Here is a 23,121-nt window from a genome sequence, read left to right as displayed (position 1 = left end):
CTGTAGAATAACGTATATTCCTAAAATGTTGCCATAATAGTTATTATTTATATCAGGGACTGGCAAACTTTTTCTGTGAAGAGCCAGATAGTAGAGGTGACCCTTGAACAACTCGGGGGTTAGGGGCACCGACCCACACACAGTCAAAATTCCAAGTTTAACTTTACAGTGGACCCTCTCACCTGAGATTCAGCAACGATGAATTCAAACAACTGTGGATCATGTAGTACTGTAGTACTTATTTACTGAAAAACATCCGCGTATAAGTAGACCCATGCAGTTCAAACCCACACTGTCCAAGGGTCAACTGTAAATAGTTTAGGCATGTGAGCATGTAAATAGTTTAGGCCTGTGAGCCATATTGTCACTGCTGAAACTACTCAATTCTGCTATTTTAGTGTAAAAACAGCCACAAACAATTCATAATGAATGTGCCTGGCTGTGTTCCAATAAAACTTTATTTGAAAAAAAACAGGCTATAGTCTGGATTTGACCTTCAGGCTGTAGTTTGTAAACCCCTGATTCTGTACTATGTATTGAGCGCATACTATTTACTATAAGCACAGGGCTGAACCCCTTACATACCTCAATGAGTCCTAACAACCTTTCAGGGTAGGTGCTATCCCCATTTCACAGGTTTAAAAACTGCAGCTTAAAAAGTTTAAATAATTTGGTGTAAAATGTACTCTGCTCCCTCTAACTTAGAAATGCTTTATGTAGCCTCCTGACCATTTTTCTCTGTGATTGCTGACACCTGTTCTGACCCTCCCTCTCATTCATCCTGCAGAGGCTGCTTTTGGTTTCCCTCCATGGTGACTTTGCTCCTGTTTCTCTACCTCACGTTCCCTTGAAATGTTGTCTCTTACCATCTCTTTCTCCATCACTTCTTTTATGTTTAAAAGCTTTATGTCAGTTTTCATAACAACAGATGCAAGCAAGCACAGAAAAAAGACAAAAGCAATGTATTAAAAATAGATAGCCACATATACAACAATAAGCCAAAGAAACTGTCATACCATATATGTTCCAAATGGAATGTGAGCCAAAAACATGATGCTCACTCTTACATAAATAATATATTACACATCCACTGGGAGAAGAAGCAGCTCTGTCCCTAAATGGCAAGAGGATTTTTGGGGTCCATTTTTATCTTATTTTCTTTTTCTTTTTAAACTCTTTTTCCCCCAGGTATACACTGTTAAGTCATACCATCTCAGACAGACCACATTCCTCTTCCAAACTAACCATGAACTATTTTATTAACTGTTAATAAGAGAAAGTTGAAAAACCTGATGCAGAAATCCACAGAGCTCATTAAAACCCCTCAAATACATGAATTTACCAGCAGTCTCTCAATATTAGCATATTTTCTCCTACAAAAGAGGACTGAAGTGGTTTCAGTTAGATGGAGTGTAGACAAAACTGAAATAAAGGATATTTAAAAGATTTTTTCACTTGAAAAGAAAACTGCAAAAGATTCAGATATGTGACGATATTAGAAAATAGAAGAGATTTAATTATGGAGCATGAATTCTGGCTGATTTGACAATTAAACCTAACAACAGAAGGGATTTACACTAGATATAAGAAGACTTTCAGGGCAGTGAGAATTGTTAAACATTTTAATGGAAGGTTGTGAATTCCCTCTGGAAAGGTCTTTAATGGAGGACAAATTCCCTCCTATCTGGAATGGATAAAAAACAATCTCTGAAAGAGAGGAAATGAAATGAAGGTCGTTTGGAGGTCACTTGCAGTCCTGAAACTCCAGGTAAAATTCTCACTTCCCATGGGTAAATAACTGTACAAAACCTCTAAGGGATTCACTTTGGAAGATTCAGGAGAAAACACTTGTTAAGTAGGTGATTCAATTCAGAAAGTATTTATTGAGTGGCAAATATTACCTAACTCTGGGGAGATGTCCACCCCAGGAGGGCACATGTCTGAGCAGCAGTGTGGACAATGGACAGGGAACACAATTATTTACTTCAGTTAATTTTTAAAAAAATCTTTGAGCTCCAGGCAGCTTTCTGTAACTATTTCCTGAACTTGGTGAGCTCAAAAATCCTGCAAGAGCTGGCTGTCACATGAAATTTCTGGCATTATTCATGGTATCCTTGGATCTTTTTGTAAACAGAAAAGGCTCTGACAGTGTTTCTATACTTTATTTCCTTTTCTAACCCAAACTTGGATGGATGGAGCCTCTTAAACTATCATCAAAACACTGGTTATAAAATACTAGCTAAATCTGAGCTCTTGTGCTATACTCCCTTGTTGTAGAGAAAAAATTCAATTAGCTCAACTCTAGAGATTCATTTATATTTGAGTCTTCAGGAACGTGAGGATTTTTGTTCGTGGCTTATAAGAAAACCAGAGATTCAAGGAATGGGTCTTTAGTATCACCAGGCTGAAGAGAGTGAAGAAGAGGAGAGAACAACCATACAGAGAGACGTGTTCCTCATGCTTATTTCAAATCTCAGCATGTCCCAGCTGAGGAAAGCTGAGGAGGAAGGACAAAGTTCAATGGGAAGACAGTAAACCCAAAAGGATGCCAAAGTAGACACAAAGAGGGGCAAGAAGTGAATTTATCACAAATCTTTATCAAATTCTAATTTTAAATGGCACATCTTTTAACCTTTTCTTTATTGCTTAAAATCATTAAAGCTTACAATTAATCACTAAAAGTATAAATGACCATATGTGAGGATTATTTTTTTAAATAATGAAGAGTATAAAATTTTTAAATCCAAGAGTGGGAGTAAGTTTCAAAATTACATTTCAGCTTTTTCTTGACATTATAGAAGTGAAATTTAGTTTTTTAAATTTCATATTCTGAATTGGCTTGCTATCGCTTTGGAAAGATGAGTCAGTCTTTTAGACTCTCTCCCCTCTTCACCCTCATCATGACAGACTTGGATTAAAGAGCCAGCCCAAGTCCAAATCTCCTATTATTTTTCTCACCCCTTCATGATTAAATTTTTAGACACACACTCATCTGAAGTCAAACCAGATTTTCTACAATGAAAGTGTCAGTAAAATCTCCTGGTAACTATGGTACAAGAACAAATTGTGCTGATATACTTCACATTTCAAATGACTGTTCATGTTTACCTATACTTATTATTCTATTATTAGGCTTCGCATTTGCACGGTTCATGTTATCCTCACATGTATAAACAATCCTACTGAGATTGTCTACATAATCAAGAATACATCAGTGAATACTACGGTTTGAAAGGTTGGAAACTAGCCATAGAATTATGGTGATTAGTTGTACATTTTTGTACCATTTGTCTCAGACATGGATGTCACTGTCCTTCCCTTCCTCCCTCCCTCTTTTTTTCCCTATCACCTTGTTTTTTCCCCTGATATCAACCTGGCCAAATCTGAGTACTCTGAGTATTAAGAACTATCCTTAATGCACATTGGTTTTTCAAGGAGAGAAATTTTTGTTTTTCTTTTTATATATAATGTAAGAGGAAGCCATGAAGTTTTAGACTCAATTACCACAGCATGAAAATAGGATTGTTTTCTTGAAAAAGTAATGAGTTGATAGCATAGCTCTGATTAATAGGATCTAATTAATAGATTATTAAATAAGCCTTATTGGAAAAATGTTTCTCACCATATAATTATTGAGTTTCTATACTGTGCCAGGTACTGTGCTAAGCACTGGAGCTATATCAATAAACAACACAGACATGAATCCTGCCCTTGGAATGTGAAATCTAACAAAAATTATAATCATTCATTCTCAAATTTAGTCCACAAAGTTTAAATCTATCATATTATTTAAAAATATGCATTTTATTAATAACAAAGTACTCATGGCTAAATTATTCTCAAGGAGGGTTCTCTCAGGGAGGCACCTGTGAGTATTGAAAGGGATAATTCTATTGTAATGAAGGTAGCAAAATCTAGTATGCCAAAATTTATAACATAGAAATGAGCTCCAGACTGAAACTTGGCAGATATGAAAGAAGTTTGTAGAGTTACTTATATATGCATGATTTAAATGTCTTGGGACAGCCAGCATGTCTGGTCCAAGGAATCTGACTTCATCCAGATTCAATCTTGATGAAAGATTCTTTTAATTCAACATGTTAATACTTTGTATATGTGTGCATATGTGTAAACACACATACATGTATGCATAAATATGTGTGTGTGTACCTCTTCCACAGACTTCCTAGTTTTCAATGGCTAAAATGAGGTGACAAGGGGAATATCACAAATCACAAAGCTTTATGCAAATGTCTATGAGCATATGGAATCAACCACTTAAGAAGCAGCTGAAGTAGTAAATTCAGACGAGTTTCAGGGGTATATAGATATCCTATTGGAGAAAGTTGTGGTCTGAGAAAGTTTGAAAGAAAAATTGAAATCAACCCCAAAAGCAATAAGGATTTTAGTCTGGTTGACTCTTTCCTAGCTTTAGAAAAAGAAAATGTGTGTGTGTGTGTATGTGTGTGTGTGTTGTGTCTTAGGTAAATGAATCAAGGTTCAGCAGCAAGACCACTCTTCCCTCTTAGCTTCCCAGTGCGCCTCATTAGGGACAGAGTGTCACAGAAGTGTCTATTTTAAGAATGTATGAGCTTCACAAATGCCCACTTTATTAAAAATATGCTTGGAATGCCCTTGTTTCTGAGAAATGCATTTGCTTCCTTGACAGGACTGGAAGGTGGTTTTTCTGTAAATGATATTCCTCTAGAGCATCTCTCCATGGGGACACTTCTTCAATGACTCCCTTTGGCAATAACAGAATCCATGAGGTTGAATCTTCCTCAGGCAATGCTGCCTTTAGTGCATCTCCCAAAATGACATAAATATTTTCAGCTTTGGCTTTTCTGAATCTGACAGAATATAACAGGAGGCTCCTGTTATGGCAACACTTCCCCAGGATGCTGAGGTGCTTAAGAAAGGCTGATGAGTGGCTAAAGAACCAGCCCAAACCCATCATGTTTTCTCTGCAGATGTACCATCTAAATATTTAGGACTTTCTTCTTTCTATCTTAGCACAAAAAGTTCATGAAGAGGGCGGAAATAATGTTCTTGCAAGAATTTTACCTGTTGTAGAGAAGAGGATATGGGGCAACACTGAGCAGGCAAGGATCAAACCCTGACTTATTTACTTATTTCTTGTGGTAGTTATTGGTGCAGCTCAACAAATATTTCTAGTTTTCTGCCTTCCAGCATATAGTAGGAATGCATTTCCCCATTCAGTTTGGAGTAAGGTGGAGCCATGTGATTCATTTGGGCCAATTATTGAGAGGAAGTGACATGTGTTTCTTCCAAGTAGAAGATTTAGTGACTAGAGTGAGACCCTCCAGAAGTCTCTTCTCTTTGCCACATTGAGGGAATCTTTAAGAGGGTGGCTGGTCCATGAGCATGATTCCTGGAGTAATAGCAATGTGAAGGATAGCTCACAGCCAACTTGTGATGGACATGTAGTATAAGTACATGAGAAATAAATCTTTGCAGGTTTAAACCTTTGAGATTTGGCGGTTGTTTGTTATCTCAGCAAACCCTAGCCTAATCTGACTGAGAAACTAGTTCTGTGTCTTTCAGGCTAGCCACTTAACTGTATTTCAGGCTCAGAGTACATGAAGTGGGGAAAATAATCCATGATCATTAAATACAATAATGTACATAGGGCACTGGCATAGTCAAATAGTAAGATTTGACCAATATTAGTTTTTTGTCCCTCTATCCTACTCCTATCTCATAACACACACACACACACACACACACACACACACACACACACACACACACTTCCCTTCTTATCAAATGGTGAAGTAGGTAACATCTGCGTCCTTGGTCCCTTTTCTGGATTTCTTCCCTCTCCCCACTCCCCACTCCATCTTCTCTTCTCAGTGTCTTTCCATTTAAACTAGATGTTAAAATTGGCATTTAATTCAATATTATTCTCCCCCTGCCTATAGATTATCTGCATCCGGTAGAGTACACTCTTTTTTTACCACAAAGAAATGAATCTTAAGGATAGGATTTAAAGTTAGACATAGTAGTAAAACAAGGACAGAAAGGAAGGAGGTTAGTGAGTTTACCTGTAAAAGCGCTATGGTTGAGCTTTGCCTGCCCCCTGCCCCACCCCCAGCCAGGGCTCACCAGCCTATTCTGAACAGGTACCTGGACTCCCTTTGAAATAACTAAAACATTATTTATGCACCCTTCTAGCCCCACCTCCCTGCTTTAGGAATATATGCATGAAATCCTAACAAACTGTAAAAACTAGAATGATAATAAAGGTGAAATATTTGGATTCAATAGCATATATATCTTATACACTTCCTTGTAGTTACAGTTATGATAACAAATGCCTTCCTGATGTAATTACATGAAATATTAAACCTAACATTTATCCTTTTATATTAAGACCCCTTTGTCAATGACAATACTTGGTTTTCATCTTTAAACTCTGGTACTTATTTTTGACAAAATAAATAACCCCCAGTTCTTATCATGGTTGTCTGTAAAGTTTAATCACACATAACTTTTTTTCTAGCTTCAAACCAGATTAGCTTACATATGAATATAACCACTACAAATAAGTAATTTAAAAATAGGAAATGCTGGGCTTCCCTGGTGGCGCAGTGGTTGAGAATCTGCCTGCTAATGCAAGGGGCACGAGTTCGAGCCCTGGTCTGGGAAGATCCCACATGCCGCGGAGCGGCTGGGCCCGTGAGCCACAACTACTGAGCCTGCGCGTCTGGAGCCTGTGCTCCGCAACAAGAGAGGCCACGGCAGTGAGAGGCCCACACACCACGATGAAGAGTGGCCCCCACTTGCCACAACTAGAGAAAGCCCTTGCACAGAAACGAAGACCCAACACAGCCAAAAAATAAAAATAAATAAATTAAAAGAAGGCTCAACATTAAAAAAAAAAAAAAAAAAGGAAATGCTAAAAAGTAGGTGAGGGACATTTCCATTAAGTCACTGATCTGAAACATATCTATATAGTGTTGAGCAGTTCAGGAGCCAAAGGTGGCAGTGAACCAAATGCCCTTTCTTGTAAAGAACTTAAATGTTCCTCTAATTTATTTTATAAAAACCAGAAAGAAATTTACAAATATGTAGAGTTAAAGCCAAATATCTCAGCTTAACACGGGGAGGAAACACTGCACATTCACATCTAATTAAGTAAAAGTCATTTTTCAAAAGCTAAAGGCTGAAATTTTCACAATTTAATCCAAATTTTTATTAGCAAACTCTAATGATTATCCTGATTGCAATTAATAAAATCTCCCAAACAGGTCAACTCATTTAAGTGCTATCTGTAATCATTTGGATTTTAACATGATGGTTATTACTTATTACCATGAAACCAAGTAGCACAATGAGATATTGATTACTTTTAACCTTTAGATCCAAGGACTCAAGAAAGGTTAGAATAGGGGAACATTCTTTCTTTCTTGGCTGGCAAATGTATAGCCTTCAGGAGAATTCAAATGATTCCCATTGGCCAAGCAGATCCAAGATTAGTTCATTCTCTGGGCTGACAAGAAATGATGATGCTTTTAAAAATAACACCCAGCACGTATCTAGTGAAGTGTTACATTTATATAACCAGTGGCCTCAAGATGTGCTTCACATCACAGCAAATCTCAGGCTGTTAACCCTTTACCAAGTTTTGTTTGTGAAAGTATCTTTGTTGGAATGAGATATTAAATGTAATAGCTTTAATTGGAATAAACTCATCTCATTAAACCAAGTTCTCTGGTAGGTTCCAAAAGGCTGAACACAATCACTGGCCACTGTTGGCCACTAGCGCTTCTTTTGGTTTTCTTTTTTCCATGACAACATTTAGAAATAATTTTCACACTTGTGCCACTGAAAAGCAGTGAGTTCTAGGTAGAGTCCAGCAAAATTATGGGCAAGGGAAACATAACAGTTATGTGTTAGATTAATTTGCAGAACACTTGGCATTATTATTGCCAAGTTGTCAAATTGCTCCAAGTTGTTCCGGAAGGTTGTTATTAATAGTATGTTTTCTGAGGAAAGTTCTGTCTACTTTTGGAACTGCATTTCTGTTGCCAAGGAAACTCCTTTAAGCACAGTTTTCTAGGAGCACACTGCTGCTTTTGTTTGCCAGTGTCCTATTCATATCATCTAAGTAAGCGTTTTACATGCTCCAGCCTTCAGTCCCAAATGTTGAAGTTTTAGCCCATTTAAGTTGCTTTTTCAAACATAGCTAATGCCTGCTATGATTTCCCTTTCCCTTTATCCCCTCTTCCCTCTCCACTCTCCACCCAAAGCCCCTCTCTCCCCCGCCTTCTTCCCACTCTCCCTCCAACATGCCCAAATCTTACTATTCAAGGTTTATTTTTTTAAAACAGTTGCATTAGGGAAGACAGTTTTCACAAGTTTTTGATGAATTAACTTCAATTTGAATAATAATTCCATAGGTTGTAGCATTAGTCCTTCAAGTGTTAATTATCTTTTCTCTCTAAAATTAATGTAGTCATTTCCTACTGACTCCTCTACCCCATTTACTGAAGTGCTGAGGAAAACATGTCATTGAGTCCTGAGCCAGCCCTGTTGTTGTGATTAAGCGTGGTCACATGGCCCATCTCTGCCAAAAGGAGGGCCCTGAGAAAAGGTGACAAAGACAGTGATTTCCTGTCAGCAAAGAGTAAGACAGGGCTGTCTAGAAGTGATGCAAATGAGGGGAACTTTCCCCACGGCTTGTTTGATCCACTCTAGGCCAGAGCAGGCCAGGCCAGGGAGAGAGGGAGCAGCACAATACAGCAGAGGCTGCCCAGAGAGCCAACGCACCTTCCGGCCAGTGGCTCACCCGCCAGAGACAAAAACTGCTGGCGGGGCTTCCCTTCCTTGCCCCTCTGCACACAGAGCCAGCTATTTCTTGGCATACTATTCTCTTAACATCCTTCTTTTTTTTTTCCTTTTAAAAAAGCAATGAAAATAGGTATTATAAGCTCCAGCATAAATAGTGTTTCATATATTGTTCAGAAACCACATCCATCTACTTTTTCTTCTAATCATTTTCAGGATAAGTTTTGCCCTTTCTCAAAAAAGAAAAGAAAAGGAAAGAAAAAAAACATACACATATATTCAAGTATTCAAAGAAAACACTGATTAATCAAAGCTCAAATTAATATGACAGCTAATCTAAGTACTTTTTGAACTTTAATAAAAATGGAACAACAAATTCACTTCTAGATAGCAGTGGAGGTGGCCTAGGTTTTTCCATTCTGATCACTTTAAAAAAGATTAGATAATGTTTTTTGAAATATTATAATGATTTTAAGCATATTCTTCTTATCTTAATGGAGTTTTAATCTGACATACAATTAAGCTCTACAAATAATCTACTGGGAAAGAGGTAAAAAATTATCATTAGGTTCTTGTGCCTGATATATCTGGTACATTTTTACCTTGACTGCTTCAATAACTAGTAATTTGCTTCATTTTGAACAATCAAGGAAGAAAATTTTGATACTGAAACTCCAATATAAGGCCTAATTAACAGAATTTAATTTTTTGACATGTACTTCTATTCTTGTAAAATTTTTTTTAAAGTTCATGGATTTTCTTCTATTTTAATCCTAGCTACTATGACCTGGACTATGGACCAGCCTAACATTACATTTTTAAGAGCTCAAGTTCAGTCATAAAGGTATCAAGTCACATTTGAAATTATTTAGATCAATGTAGTCCAGAACAAAATGAAAGAGAACTATTGTAGAGGGTTGAATTTATAAAACATAGGAATAGCATGATTAATCTGTTTTCTATGATTGGTTCATAGCTATGGCATCATTTGGCATCATTTTGGCATCAATAGTTATAAAATAACAAGTCAACTATGTCCCATTTTTCTTCTTTTACACTGTATTTCTTATTCCCCAGAATTTCTTATCCCATTCCATATACGTTTCTTTTAAAAGTCATAATGCTTGTCTTATAATACATACCCAAATTCTCTAAAGTAACATTTTCTCCTTTAAAATTTAGCCCTTTCTTGTATATGGCTTTTCTTCCTGAAACAATTCTTCTTTCAATGTTTTGGTTTTAAAAATTTGTTTGTATTTGATTTTTTAGCATTTTCTTATTTATTCATTCATCTACCCATGATTTTAATTTAATCCTTTATTCTTGTTTTCTTTGGTTAACTTTGAATTAACTAATTTCAACTGCTTTTCCATCTCTTCAATGTTTATGTTTCTTTCTCATTTTACTAATAACCTCTTCTTTTCCAATATATAATAACGATGTCCTTTCATTAATTCCATCTGGTCACACTATCATTGAAAAGAGCTACCTATGGGCGAGAGCTATGCTCAAAATCTCTAAACATTACCTGGCAATAGAATCAGAGAAAAAATAACTAACTCATTTGTCAGAAGTATTAAGTTCAGAAATCTACTTGTAAGAAATATTGTGGTTAGGCATTTCTCTACTATACCATTCTAACCCCTTATATAAAAAAATCCTAAAAGAAAATATCTTCATTTCTAAGTATCAAAATAAACAATTTCTCCAAAGGAAGTATAATGTTTTTTCTCGTGGAAAATGTAAATTTAGCATTTGACCACATTTCCCTCTTTGCTTTCACTACCAGGAAACCCAGAATAAACTTTTAGTAATTGTACAGGACCTTATAGTCTATGTGCCTACATATTAACTCTTCTCACAGAAATAGAATCCAGCTTACATATATTTGCCCAGTTCTGATCTGTACTTACATATTAAAAATATTTTTATTATTCCCCTGTGAATTCTTATAAGTTCTTACAACCTCAAACCAATAACAAAATAAAAATGCAATTAATATGTTGAGTGAGCATTGTATCATATAGAATGAATGGTTCTTTTCCTTTTTCACACAGGATATATTTTTACAGATATGCCAATGGAGAAAGATAGAGGACACTTGCATTTTACCCATAAAAGCAGAAAACATGAGTAACCAACCCTCTAAATTAAGTATAGCATCTTCAGTGTAAATTCCCTGAAAGGATACAGGTCTTGGTTGAAGTGAGTGTTAATACTGTTATTTTTTTTTTAAGCTGGAAGGGTTATTTTTAACCTCTGAGAAGTAATATAATCTAATATTTTATTGATGAGGAGGAGCTAAGCCATTCACTCGAGGAACAAATCTATAAATGTGGTGTTTTAGTGAGCCTCACACGACCTGAAAACAGCTCTTGTTTAATTATAACAATAATCACCAGCCTACAACTTCTGAATTTGGCCCTTGAACTTAACCCTTGAAACCCCACACCAATCCAGGACGGCTAGGGGCTCTGTCACCTGTGCTCTGCAGGTGGCAGAGAACAGCAGTTCCCTGTGGCAAGGAAAGAAGCCCATGACAGGGCACAGCCTCACGGCACTCCAGAACCAGCTGCGCCTGCTGCAGAGGGCAAGGCGGCAGCAACAGCCGCTGCCTGGCCTCCAGCTCTCCCATCATGGAGCTGCTTCCAGGTCACTTAGTCTATAAAATATATAGGATGGAGGAGGAGGTGTCTTGAGCTTCCCTGAACCCAAGAAAAATGCCACCTTTGATCTGCAGATGTGAAAATATGAAGCTTTTCCTTTGTAAGTGGGTTTTAAATATTTCTCCATTAATAGTTAATGCACATGCAGACAGCTCCCTGTGATTATGAATTCTGGCTTCGTAACGCTAGTCCAAATAGGAGCTGAACTTTCAAAAATCATGGTGTTACTTCTGACAAATTAAATTGTCCTACTTAGGAAGGTAGCAGGAATGAAGAGAAAGAAAATGAGAGAGTGGGAGTAAATTCTCCTTGGAGCTGATTCTCAGATTGAGGAAGAAAAAAATGAGAAAAGACTACATTTGTGTTTTCTAAGCTGATGATACTGCCAATGTTTATTAGAAAATAGCTTCAGAAGGTCCCCATTCTGAGGCTGATCCAGACCTAGAAGGGGGAAGGAAAGACACTGGCAGTATGTCTCACTGTCTCCAAACAAAGAAGAAAACATATTTAAGGGAGTGGTTACTTTTTAATAAGAATCATGTTGTTCTAATGGCCCTGCAGTTTAAAACTAATCAGAAAACGAATCTTAAATTCCTAACAATCTGAAAATAACAAGAAATGTTTTAAACAGATAATCCACTTTACAGCCCACTGTAATATTAAGGTTCTAAATTATGTGAGGTTGTATCTATGTATTCTTTGCCTGTTAAACCTAATTCTCTTCCTTTAAAAGTTCCTTGAATATTTTGTTGGTTTGGGGTAACCAAGATATCATAACAGGTGCTCCACTCAGGAGGTCTGCTGAATGAATAGTCTGGGGTCTTTATCAGAAGTTCCATATCTAGGAGTTAAGGTCACATGATTTTCTAGCAGAGACAAGAATATAAAATAAACAGGTAAGGTCAGGAAAGGTGGTGTCTAACGTTGAAAATGCTAAAAAATCTTCACACTCACTGACGACCCTCTTACTATCTTTTCTCTAACCTAACATTTCCAAAGGTGATTTTCAGGCATCAACCTAGGACTGAGTAATGCAGAATTGGGGTCGGGGCATGCCTATCCATGCCAGGAAATCAGCTGAATGACGAAACAGAGAGAGCCCCACCCCAGGGAAAGGAGAACAAAAGTTTCAGATTCTGTGATAACAGGAATAATGATTCTGTCCTGATCTACAGTTCCTGGAATTTTACCATCACTCAGTTGAAGGTCTCTCTTAAAAGTTTTTCACCCTCATTGTTTACATTAATAGCACGGATCATGAGCTTCAACCCCATCCTTAATTGTTTTAACTCAACAGCTATTAGTTCAATATCAACCATGTAAGGTGCTTTGCTTAATAACAAAGAATACAAGGGCAAAGCATTTTTCTTGCTGTTATACAAGCATTTTAAGAAATGAAGATGATGTAGATAAGTTGATATAGATTGAAAATGCTGTGAAATGAGTTGGGTGTCCAACTGAGTTGTCACAATGACTAGAGGAACATGAATAACAAATGTCCTGTAGTGGAAGGAAAGGTTGCACAAACTAATAAAAAATTGTTTTTTCCCAAATGTCAATGGTGCCCTTGGTGAAAAATGCTGATGAAGCATTGGTAATTTTTAGGGCCAACAAATTTTAAGATTAAAGATGATTAAGGTAGACTCAAATGGTATCGAAAGCCTAGAAAGGCCAGGGACCAACTGAAAAGCTTTAGTCCTTTAGGGGTCTCTGTGATCAACCGGCTCCAAACCTCCCTCTCCCAAGGCGTTAGTTTTGTTGATTCCTAGAAAAGCAGATTAGAACAGAGAAATGGGACTCTGAAAATGTTGACCTAACCTAAGAATCCCTGGGGATTCTTGGCAAAGAAGACCTGAAATTAATTTTCTTCCCTCAGGTTTTCTAATTCAGGAGCCACCCCAAGTTCTAAATGACTCCTTCATCAATATCCTCAGGATTGCTTTGGAGGTTTCTAAACCTCTGGAATAATTTGGGAGCTTATATAAAGAGAGACACTCTACAAACCTATAGCACTGTCCTTGGTTTCTAACATAATCTTCAATTTGTTTACAAGCCTAATGCAAAATCAGTGCTAGTCTAGTGAGCTTAGATATGCTGAGCATCTGAAAGAAGAAACAGAGGACATGAGTCACAAATGAAGAGCCCCAGTATAAAAATGTTTGGAAAAATACTATAATCCAGAAGTACTGACTGGGTGGAATAATGGGCTGCAATATGCCAGAATGGGAATTCTCAGGCAGAGCACTTACAAGGAAACCACAAGTAAAGGAAGACTGCACTTTTTGTTCAATGTTTTCCTATTAATTGTGATGTAAATTATATGAATGTGATTTTGACAAAGAATAGCACTGTTTCTAAAAAAAAATAGTGGTTTATGTGCAAAATACAAAATGCATCAAGAAGAAAAGAAATGTTATTTGGCATCATGGATGAAATAAAATCTAAGATAATGGCTTATGATTAGATAACTTTAGTATTTTTTTTTTCTTTTTTGGCTGGACTTTTAATGCTTAAGTCTTAGGAATGAAACAAATATTTTTGTACCATTAAATTAATATAGATTTATAGGCACTTTTCACACATAATTCTTGATCCCGGCATGAAATGCGAAATCACCTGGCTTTGGTTACATTAGGTTGAAATTGTTATTCTAACAATATGTGAGGCCAGAAGATGGTAGCTTTGTGGGTAATGTGGACAGCTATCCATATAGGAAACAGCTAGTAGTCAACAAACTTGATTAATGTTGGACAGAATTCTTTAGGGAGTAAAATATCACCATTTGCTGAGTCCCTAGGGAGCTTATATCTTCTCTTAACTAAGATGATCCCCGAGAGACACTAATTAAAGTCTACCAGACCCTTGAAAATAAATCTCTCTCTTTAGAGGAGGTAAAATTTAAAATAATATATTAAAGAAAGGTAACTTAAAATGATAAAAATTGGAGAAGAAAGAAGACAACTTTTATTTGACCTTGAATGTACTTCTTATTCTATAAGAAATTTTAAAAAGCTAGAGGGTAGTTGTTTCTTGTCATTATACTATTGCTGATTCTGTGGTTAGTTATTAATTTTATTTTTTATGATTCACAATCTGCTCTTTGAAATATGCCATATGCTCAAAGCAATTCAAGGATGACAACTGTCAGAATTACTCCAATAAAAATTGCCTAAATGAGGAAGATTTACTGCAGTCTGATATTTCAGTGGAAAGTCCCTCTACCCTCCCCAACTGCTTTTTCAGACACTGAATCTTACAACCATTTTTTTCAGTCAAAATCACATGGTTGTTTTGTAAGAACTTCTAAGACTATTTAAATAGAATTGGTAAAACACATTAAGCTAGGGGTGAATTAACAGACATGGAAAACAATATAGATAGTTATTAGATGGACTGCCTACAATCAATATGTGAGTACAAAGCCAGTTTTCTTAAATCACATGCAAATATATTGACTTAATTTGACAACGTCTGCACTACGTAACACCAATAAACATTAAATTGGACAAGGCCTGTACCCCGGAAGCAGCAAGCCAAACAGAAGGCAAATTTCTTTTATCTCTGGAAAGATCTGAGGGGTGGATAGAATCCACCTGAGTGCTCCAATCAAAACACATTTTGTTAAATGTTACCAATCCATTTATCCTTCATTTTGTTTTAGTCTACTTATTAATGCAGTTTCATTTATTGCTATTCATCTTAAAGATAAATCTTTGTCCTTCTATAGAATTACACCAAATAGAATGTGATAAAGGGGACTTTCTTGCAATTATGATGTCCATGCAGCCTGTCAGCACACAAGGGATGGAAATGAGTTTGGGGACAGGGAAGGGAATTCTAATAGACACCATGATACATACAATGAAAGCAAAAGATATCCTGAGAGAAAGACTTGTCAGGCTAATCAGATCTTCCACAGCAAGGTAAAGACAAGAAGGGTAGCTCTAACCTTGTAAAGATGCTGCTGCTGCTCCTCTGACATCATCAGGTCGTGACTGTCCATCACGAGGGACTCCATGTCAATCAGCCAATCCCAGAGCTCCTGATATTCTGAATCAAAGTCCAGAAGCCTGAAGATAAGGCACAAAATGTATTATGCATAAATACAGTGTAGTTGTTAAAATCTCATATTACAATAATATATTCTTGAAAACCTATGATGTTCCTAGGTGATACCTGTAAAAAGAGAAGGAAAAATTCTCTGTGTGGTTAAACAGAGGGCAAAACAGGAACTCAAGCTTGTGACATAGCCATTTCTTAGATTTTGAAAACGTAACATGTAATTCTGATGCTCATACCTGAGACATACCATGGCTATTTCCATTTGTTCACCCTTTCTGAGGATTTGCAGCATTTGAACAAAATGATTACTACTATGTCCTTGAAAAAGAGCATTGCCATATTTAACAGAATGAGAAATGGAGGGTCAGTGCCTTGTGAAGGTTACACAGTCAAGAACTTGGGGTAAAAACAGCACTCTCAACATTCAAACCCCTTTCTCTATGACTAGATTTTCCACAGATATTGCATCCCAATACATTCATGATTAAGAATACTAATTCAACTAATTTCTCTAAAATGATCACAATGTACTATCATATCCAAAATATTATTTTCACTGGGAAATGACTCAATCATTTATCTGTCCCTCTGCTGTCTACCTGCCTATCTCTGCAAACATATATCCTACATATATTGTCATGGATGAGTAGCCAGCATTTCAGCTTAACACTCAGGGATAGGCTTGAGTGACTCTGGTAAGCCAGTGAGAACCAGGGGCAGATACAGTATGAGACAGGTGTTCCCCACAGACATGTAGGAAACAAAGGTAAGGACAGGAAGTCAAAACAATGAATCTCTGAATAGCCAGCAATCATTAAAATTCAAAGGAGGATCACTGTGGTTTTCAACAAAATAAATCATTAGAATAAGGAGCTTAAAAGGATTAATGTGATTCTCTCTTGAAAGCTTGGTGAATAAGTAAAGCTCAGATTCTTCTAAAACACTGTGATCAGAAAATGAAAGCACAGAATGAAAAACTATGACTGTGTCCTTCCCCCCAAAATCATCCCCCTAAAAGAAATCCTAGAGTCTTGTCAAACTCTAACTGAGCAAAACCCTATCAGCACTAATGAAGCAGCAGCCTCAGGTATGAATCTGAATTTATCAAGTGAGCATTTTATTACCACCCTGTTCCTGTCTCTATACATGAAATGACTGCTTTCCAAGAAAATGAACATCCACTTTTCATAACTTACAATTTAATATTAATAGATTTGTCAAAAAAAATTAAGGTGTGTCTGGTGATGAAGGAGACGAGATCTAGAATTGTCTAGTTTATTTTAATTACTTTACCATAATTATAAAGCTTCTTGATTAGAACCATAAGTGCCCAGGACAAGGATTATCACTGGCTAACACATAGAATTAATTAATAAATGCTTACTGAATGCCAATGATGGGTATAGGTGATGTAGCCAAAACCTTTAGTAAGGCTAAGGTGGTCTAGAGCAGTGCTTTTCAAACTCTAATGTGCACACGGCATAGCTGAGGAGCTTGTTGAAATGCAGATACTGACTCAGTACTTCTAGGGTGGGGCTGAGATTCTGTGTTTCTAATGAGTGCTGGCAACTAGCAACGCTGCTGGTCCTGGGTCTCACTTGGAGTAGCAAGGACTTACAGCATACGTGTGAAATCTGAAATAGTATCCCATTTCAAAATACTAACAAACAAGCCAAAACCACTGCAACAGGGACACATAAACCATCAGGCTTTCTTTATTCACTCTATGAGTGACTAATAAGGAATGACTAATAAGCATTTGCTCACACGACGGGCACAGTCATTTAGAAATACCTCCTGAATTATGTTCATTGTTTTTCTCTCCTCGCACCCTCCCACATTTTGACCGTAAAGACAGGGGAAAGGTGGAATGCCATCCCCCAAATTAGGAGAGTATGATCCTAATACTTGCATACAGGAGATAATATCCAGGGGAATAATAAAAGCAAAGGGTAAAGGAAGGAAAAAACTCACCCCTTCCATCTCAGCGGATTTGGAGTCTAAGAACAAAATAAAGGTAAGAGGAGCAGGTGCTCAAATGTGTGTCCGCCCCTCTCTTGGCCTAAGACCTGAAGGGAAAGCCAAAAGCACCAGGATGTCAGCTCTGTTTCCTGCTAGGAAGTCTGGGAGATTGCCTTAAACAATGTCCTCACAATAACCTGAAGTGGGGATGTTGTAGTCAGAGGGCTGTGGTCAGGACTCCCTTTGCTACCCTGTTCTCTCATCCCCCATGAGGAGACTCTTCTCTCATCCTTCCATGAGGTTTCTTGGAGTTCAGCTGGTGAACTTGACAGAGGTGTTGCCATGGCAACAGAGACACAATGACCACCCCACCCCCACTGCAAGGAGAGCCAGGGGGGCCTCTGAAGCCAGACCTCAGGGAGTTGGCTGGGCCAGTGAAGGCTGAGATGAGGCTTAGTCAGCAGGAAATACCTCCTGACCAAGCCAAGAGATAACAGCACAGCCACAGCCCTCTGTGGGGAGCAACCTCATAATGTCAGGGGCAAGACCCATTTCACTGAACCCAACCAGCCTGCACCCGGGGGCCACATTAAGCCTGGGGGCCTCACCGTACCCCAGGATCACAAGGTCATGTAAGCCCACTATATGCTCAGATGTCATCCTGCACAAAAGAAGGGAGAGGGATAGGAAATCTGAAAAACAGCATTTATCCCAAGAAGTTGTTCCCTAAAGAGAAGGTTAATTTGTTAGGAGAGGCTACAAGCATTTTGTGTAAGAGCCTGAACTCTGATCTTAAAACCAGGTTTTTTTCCCTTGCTGTACCAGGGAAGTTTGTATTTAGGAAGTCTCATAAATTATCAATCAGTAAGAGATAATAAGGAAGCCTGTTTTCTTTTCTATACGTGTATGATTTAAAAAGAAACTTTGATTATGACTAAACAATTCAAGGGCAAGGTATGAATTGATCTTTGTATCCCTAATGCCCAGGATAGTACCTGGGAAATGATGATGAATGAATGTAGATAATGAAACCAAAAACTTTTAGTAGGACCAGAATGACTTCAGAAGAGCAGTATGTAATAGAGATAACATCTCATCCCCAAATGCCAATACCAACCAGTGCAATATAGACAGACTTCATTCATTCTGAAGGTGAGATTTTGCCTTCAGTGTACAATGGTACATTTGCTTACTTGAAATGATTATATGCAGTATATTCTCAATTAATGTGAGTTGCCTTCCCATTACTCTCACATCCTGCTTCTATATTAAAAATTAAAGGAGATTTATGAGTAGATTTTAAATAGATGAAAACTGCATATGGGATGATAAAATGTTCACAATCATGGAATTTTTTTACTAGCTCTTTAACATGTCTTTATATCCATTGAGCTGTTCTCTCCTATTATTCTCCCTATCAAAGAACTTAGAACAAAAGCCATTTCTTCTAGTTAAATGTACCTCAGGCTCGTTCTCGGATGGTCTACACTGGAGACCAGCGAGTGGTGAATGAACCTAACACAGATACACTTCCTCCAGTCTAGTCTATTTTCATCCTAGCTGAGAATATTTAGGCTTGAGTTTGTTAAATATGGCAAACGCTTTGGTTCTATAGTTTGTTTCATTAAGTGCAGAATCGGCGCTAGTGTTTTCTAAACAACAAATTCTCATAAGGTCCTAATACGGAAGACAAAAACATTTTTTAAGCATTTGTGCCTGATTTCAGATTCTTTGCCATGTGTTAATTCACAGCTTAGAAAAAAACCTGACAGTTTTCCAAAATTAGTGAAATCAAATACATAACTTTGTAGCAAATCAGAAATAAATTACTAGAATTTCTTTGTTGATTTTTTTGAAACCTTCTGAAATGACTATAATTTAATGTGCTCATTATATTAGGAAAATCCTTGGGTAAAGGAAGTAGCTTACTTTCTTATGTTTATTACCTGCAAAGGTGTGCTGTATACTAGTAATTTTATAAAAGATGTTTTCCAGGGAAAATGCCAGCTACTATACAGGAAAACAAAAAAGATCATAGATGAGTAAATTTATCAGGGGTAGCATAGAACTAGTTAACAGTTCTACATCCCTTTGAAGAATATGCTGATTCAATCAACTGAATTCAGAACCAGGTACTTTTTTTTGAAGTCCTGGTGACAAACGCCCTCTTTTTAAAAGGGAGAGAGAGGTGACAAATTGTGGCAAGTAGTTCAGAATCTTATAAAGGCTACAAGTACAGGAATTACTCTTTTGGAGGGATATTCCTTATAAAATTTTCTTTGTAAATGTGCTTGGGTTCATGTCAACTCATTCACTCAAATATATAATCTCCTAGATGTTAAAAGGTCTCAAAGCACACCTTTTCAGTACTCTATGAATATGTTATACTCTCTATGAAAATGTTACGAGGCAGACTTGTATAATACTCTAAGAAGATGTTATAAATCAAACACATGACCAAACTGCTATTCTTCCGGATATTTTTCCTTTAAATTGCCATATACCTGAAGGGTTCACAACTAAAGAGTTGGACATTCTATTGTAGGTATGATATAACCAGTTTCGGAGCTTTAAAAGTTTCATCATGGTATGAGGAGAAAGTCTTCTAAATCAAAGTCAGATTTTGTTAGACAAATACAGAATTATGTGTTTATTTCATGGTCAGAAATTCTAATAGAGACAGAGAAAAGGCTATGGAAAAATAAATGTACAATTTTTTCTTTAGAGTTTATTTCTAAATTTGGGCTAACTACTATGGTAATTGCTAAAAGTATTTCCCAACATCTTGTCCACCATTTTCTCTCTTTTTAAGGTTAAAAAAAGATTCCAGGGCCTTTCACCATAGAAATAAAATACTAACAAGCCTGTTCAGTATCATTTTTTTCTGCAGATTGGATAGCAATGTATTATTTGTGAGGCTGGCACAGTCTAAGAAATGATCCTTCCTCTAAACCCTGGTGGGAGTTACGTTTGACCAGCTAAGTGTTTGAATACATAAATGCATTCAGCCTTTGGTATTTAAAGTGAGCATCATTAACTCAACATTTCAACTTAAACTTTGCTTAAAAGATAAAGTTTCACCCAAGTGAAATCAATGGGAGGTGTGTGTGAATATATGAGGTTCCAGCTTGGTCCACTAAGGAATTTTGATTAAACCAGACACCAAATGAAGAAATCATCAAAATAGAGCAACTATTAGTTGAAGAAAAAATAATACTAAAAAGCCCTGGAAGTTTTCCTACCTAAGGCTGAGTAATACATATTTTGGAGCATTTAAGAATCCATCTTTTGTAAACTTAATGGTTCATTTCACACCAACACATCCAAAAACACAAGACAGGTTCCTGAGATACCAGCTTGTCTATGTTGGAACTTCTGTTAAATGATCCAATTTTCCTAGCTTCTTTAGCATATTGATTCTTTCCCCAAATATTCATTATGTGTTCACTGTTCACTTTATTTGCTCAAGGAAGTTTGCCTCTGGTTTTCAAAAATGACACTAAAGGTAATGGTAACAAAATCTTGTAAAAAAATAGTTTAAGAATATTACTGAAGTAAAATACTAATAATAGATTAGAATTTCCCATCATCCTCTATTCCATGTGTCACATAAGCACAGAAGGGAGATACAAGAGTGGCACCTAGCCCAATCATAATATCATTAAAGAATAAAATTTAGCTTTCCAGACATGAAATCTGATATGCACAGTTGCATGTAGAATCCCTTTCCACTCTAAACATATTAAAGTGTGGACACTAATTTACTATTTTGAATGAAAATTCATGAGCCACTTCCTCATGAGAAAAGCAGCCTGCCTTTGCCATTAATAAATAAAAAGGAATATGGAGTTCTTTCCAGCAGTAATTTTCTCAATTCTCATATATACCCATGTACATATGAAAATGTCTAAGAAAAATAAGATCAACCCTACAGATTTGTTAATGACTGGCCCCACTTTCTCATGGTCTCATGGACAGTCTGTCCATAAACACTTGCTATTAAAATAAAAGCCATAAAGCAAAAAAATTCTAACCTCCAGGATTAGCCATAAAATTAGAAATACTAATGTAAATTTCTAGACGTATTTAGAGGATTCTGTTAGGCTGTCAGGAAGTCAAATCTTTCTCTAAATTTTCAGATAATACACTGGACTAAGTTCTAGCCAAAAAGCTTGAAAACATTCTGAAGAATTTAGAATCAGTAGTGATTCTAACACAAATGGGAGAACCCATACATCCAAAGACAAAGCAAGAGATGATGCTGTTTAAAAAAAAAAAAAAAAAAAAAAAAAAAGATATAAACCTTCCTATGTCATTGTCTGTGTGTTAGAGGGGGCTGGATCCAGACTTGCTACTGGCACACTGGTGAGCATTGGGCAGCTCAGCCTTTGGTAAAAGGTCTACTCCACCCTAGGCCTCCCTGTTTTTCAAAGATTTAACAAGCAACAGAGAATATTTACCCTCAGGGTTAGGGTAGGAGGTAAATAACCTAGAAATAACTCTCGGCCACCCAATCCCTAACAAAAACCTGGTGGCAGACTTAATATGGAGACCTCTCCCAAAGTGACTTTGTCTATCTCCTCCATCAAGGCTGGCCCTGGCCACAGAGTGCTATGCTCAGACTAAAGGGTTCTGGTTACTTGTAGAACGGCTCTTAGTGAATTGTGCTTTGCCATCACTTCTGCAGCCTACATCAAAAAACTGCCTTGGGAATTTGTTTTCTCTTATAGGGATGTAGTCTCACAGATGCCTATCTTCTCCTTGAAGAACTACAGGAGAAATTCCTCTCAGGACTCAATGGCATAAGCAGCTGTGTTTCCCCAGCTTTATATATTATTTTTAATCTTAGGACACTATGAATTTTCTGATGGATGAGATTTCACTCTTTTCTTTGGATGTGGAAAGCTTAGAGCCAAATCATTGCCCTTCTTGAGGACATGCATAGAATATGCATTTGTTGTTTTCTTACACATATTTTACTTTTGCTTAACTTACTTCAGTCAAATATTTATTCTATTTTATTGTAAATATTTTTGTAAGTTGACTTAAATCCTTTGTGAAAGACGTGGGGGAATGCATAAAGGAATAAATTTTGAAGAAAATAATTAAGCTCTGCACATTAAAATGAGGTAGATTAGATTTGTCTTAGGTTCCCTCATACCTCTCTCCTTCTTCAACAGACCCCATAAACTCTCCAAAGCAGTACAGAAATTGTTTGAACATTATTAAGATGGAAAGGATATATATATATAATTGTTGACTTTACCATTAACTTTGTTAACTTTGAAATACTACTTCCCCAGAAATTATGCCACTACCTCTCTGGTTTACCCTTTGTTGGCTCCTGGCATGGATGGCATTAGATTACTGAAGTGGAAGACTGTCTAGGTCTAAAATTAGTTTAATATATTTGCACATTAGAAGGATATAATATCATGATCCCAAATGAATACATTTATACTGGTGAGATTTTTTTTTTCAGCCCAGAAAGACCTATTTTAATAATCACATAGTACCTAGAATATCAGTTTTTCAGAAGGTAGTCAGGCCCTTTTGGCTCCTTTGACTACAGGCTGTGTTGAGATCTTACTGTTCAATAACACCACAGCACAAGAGAAGG

The 23,121-nt window shown here is 36.8% G+C and overlaps 1 protein-coding gene across 4 annotated transcripts in view; it reads right to left on the bottom strand.

Moving 5' to 3' along the window:
• Nucleotides 1-23,121, bottom strand: part of AKAP6 (A-kinase anchoring protein 6) — a 607,701-nt gene that overhangs the window by 111,821 nt on the left and 472,759 nt on the right. For all 4 annotated transcript variants that reach the window (XM_082617945.1, XM_082617944.1, XM_082617947.1 and 1 more), the window contains one exon: nt 15,427-15,547. In XM_082617945.1, coding sequence (XP_082474071.1) covers nt 15,427-15,547 — 121 coding nt within the window. The remainder of the gene's footprint in view (nt 1-15,426; nt 15,548-23,121) is intronic.

The sequence above is a fragment of the Mesoplodon mirus genome (genome assembly GCF_964341445.2).
Source record: "Mesoplodon mirus genome assembly, chromosome: 4".
Taxonomy (NCBI): domain Eukaryota; kingdom Metazoa; phylum Chordata; class Mammalia; order Artiodactyla; family Ziphiidae; genus Mesoplodon; species Mesoplodon mirus.
This window is presented reverse-complemented; position numbering and strand designations above follow the sequence as displayed.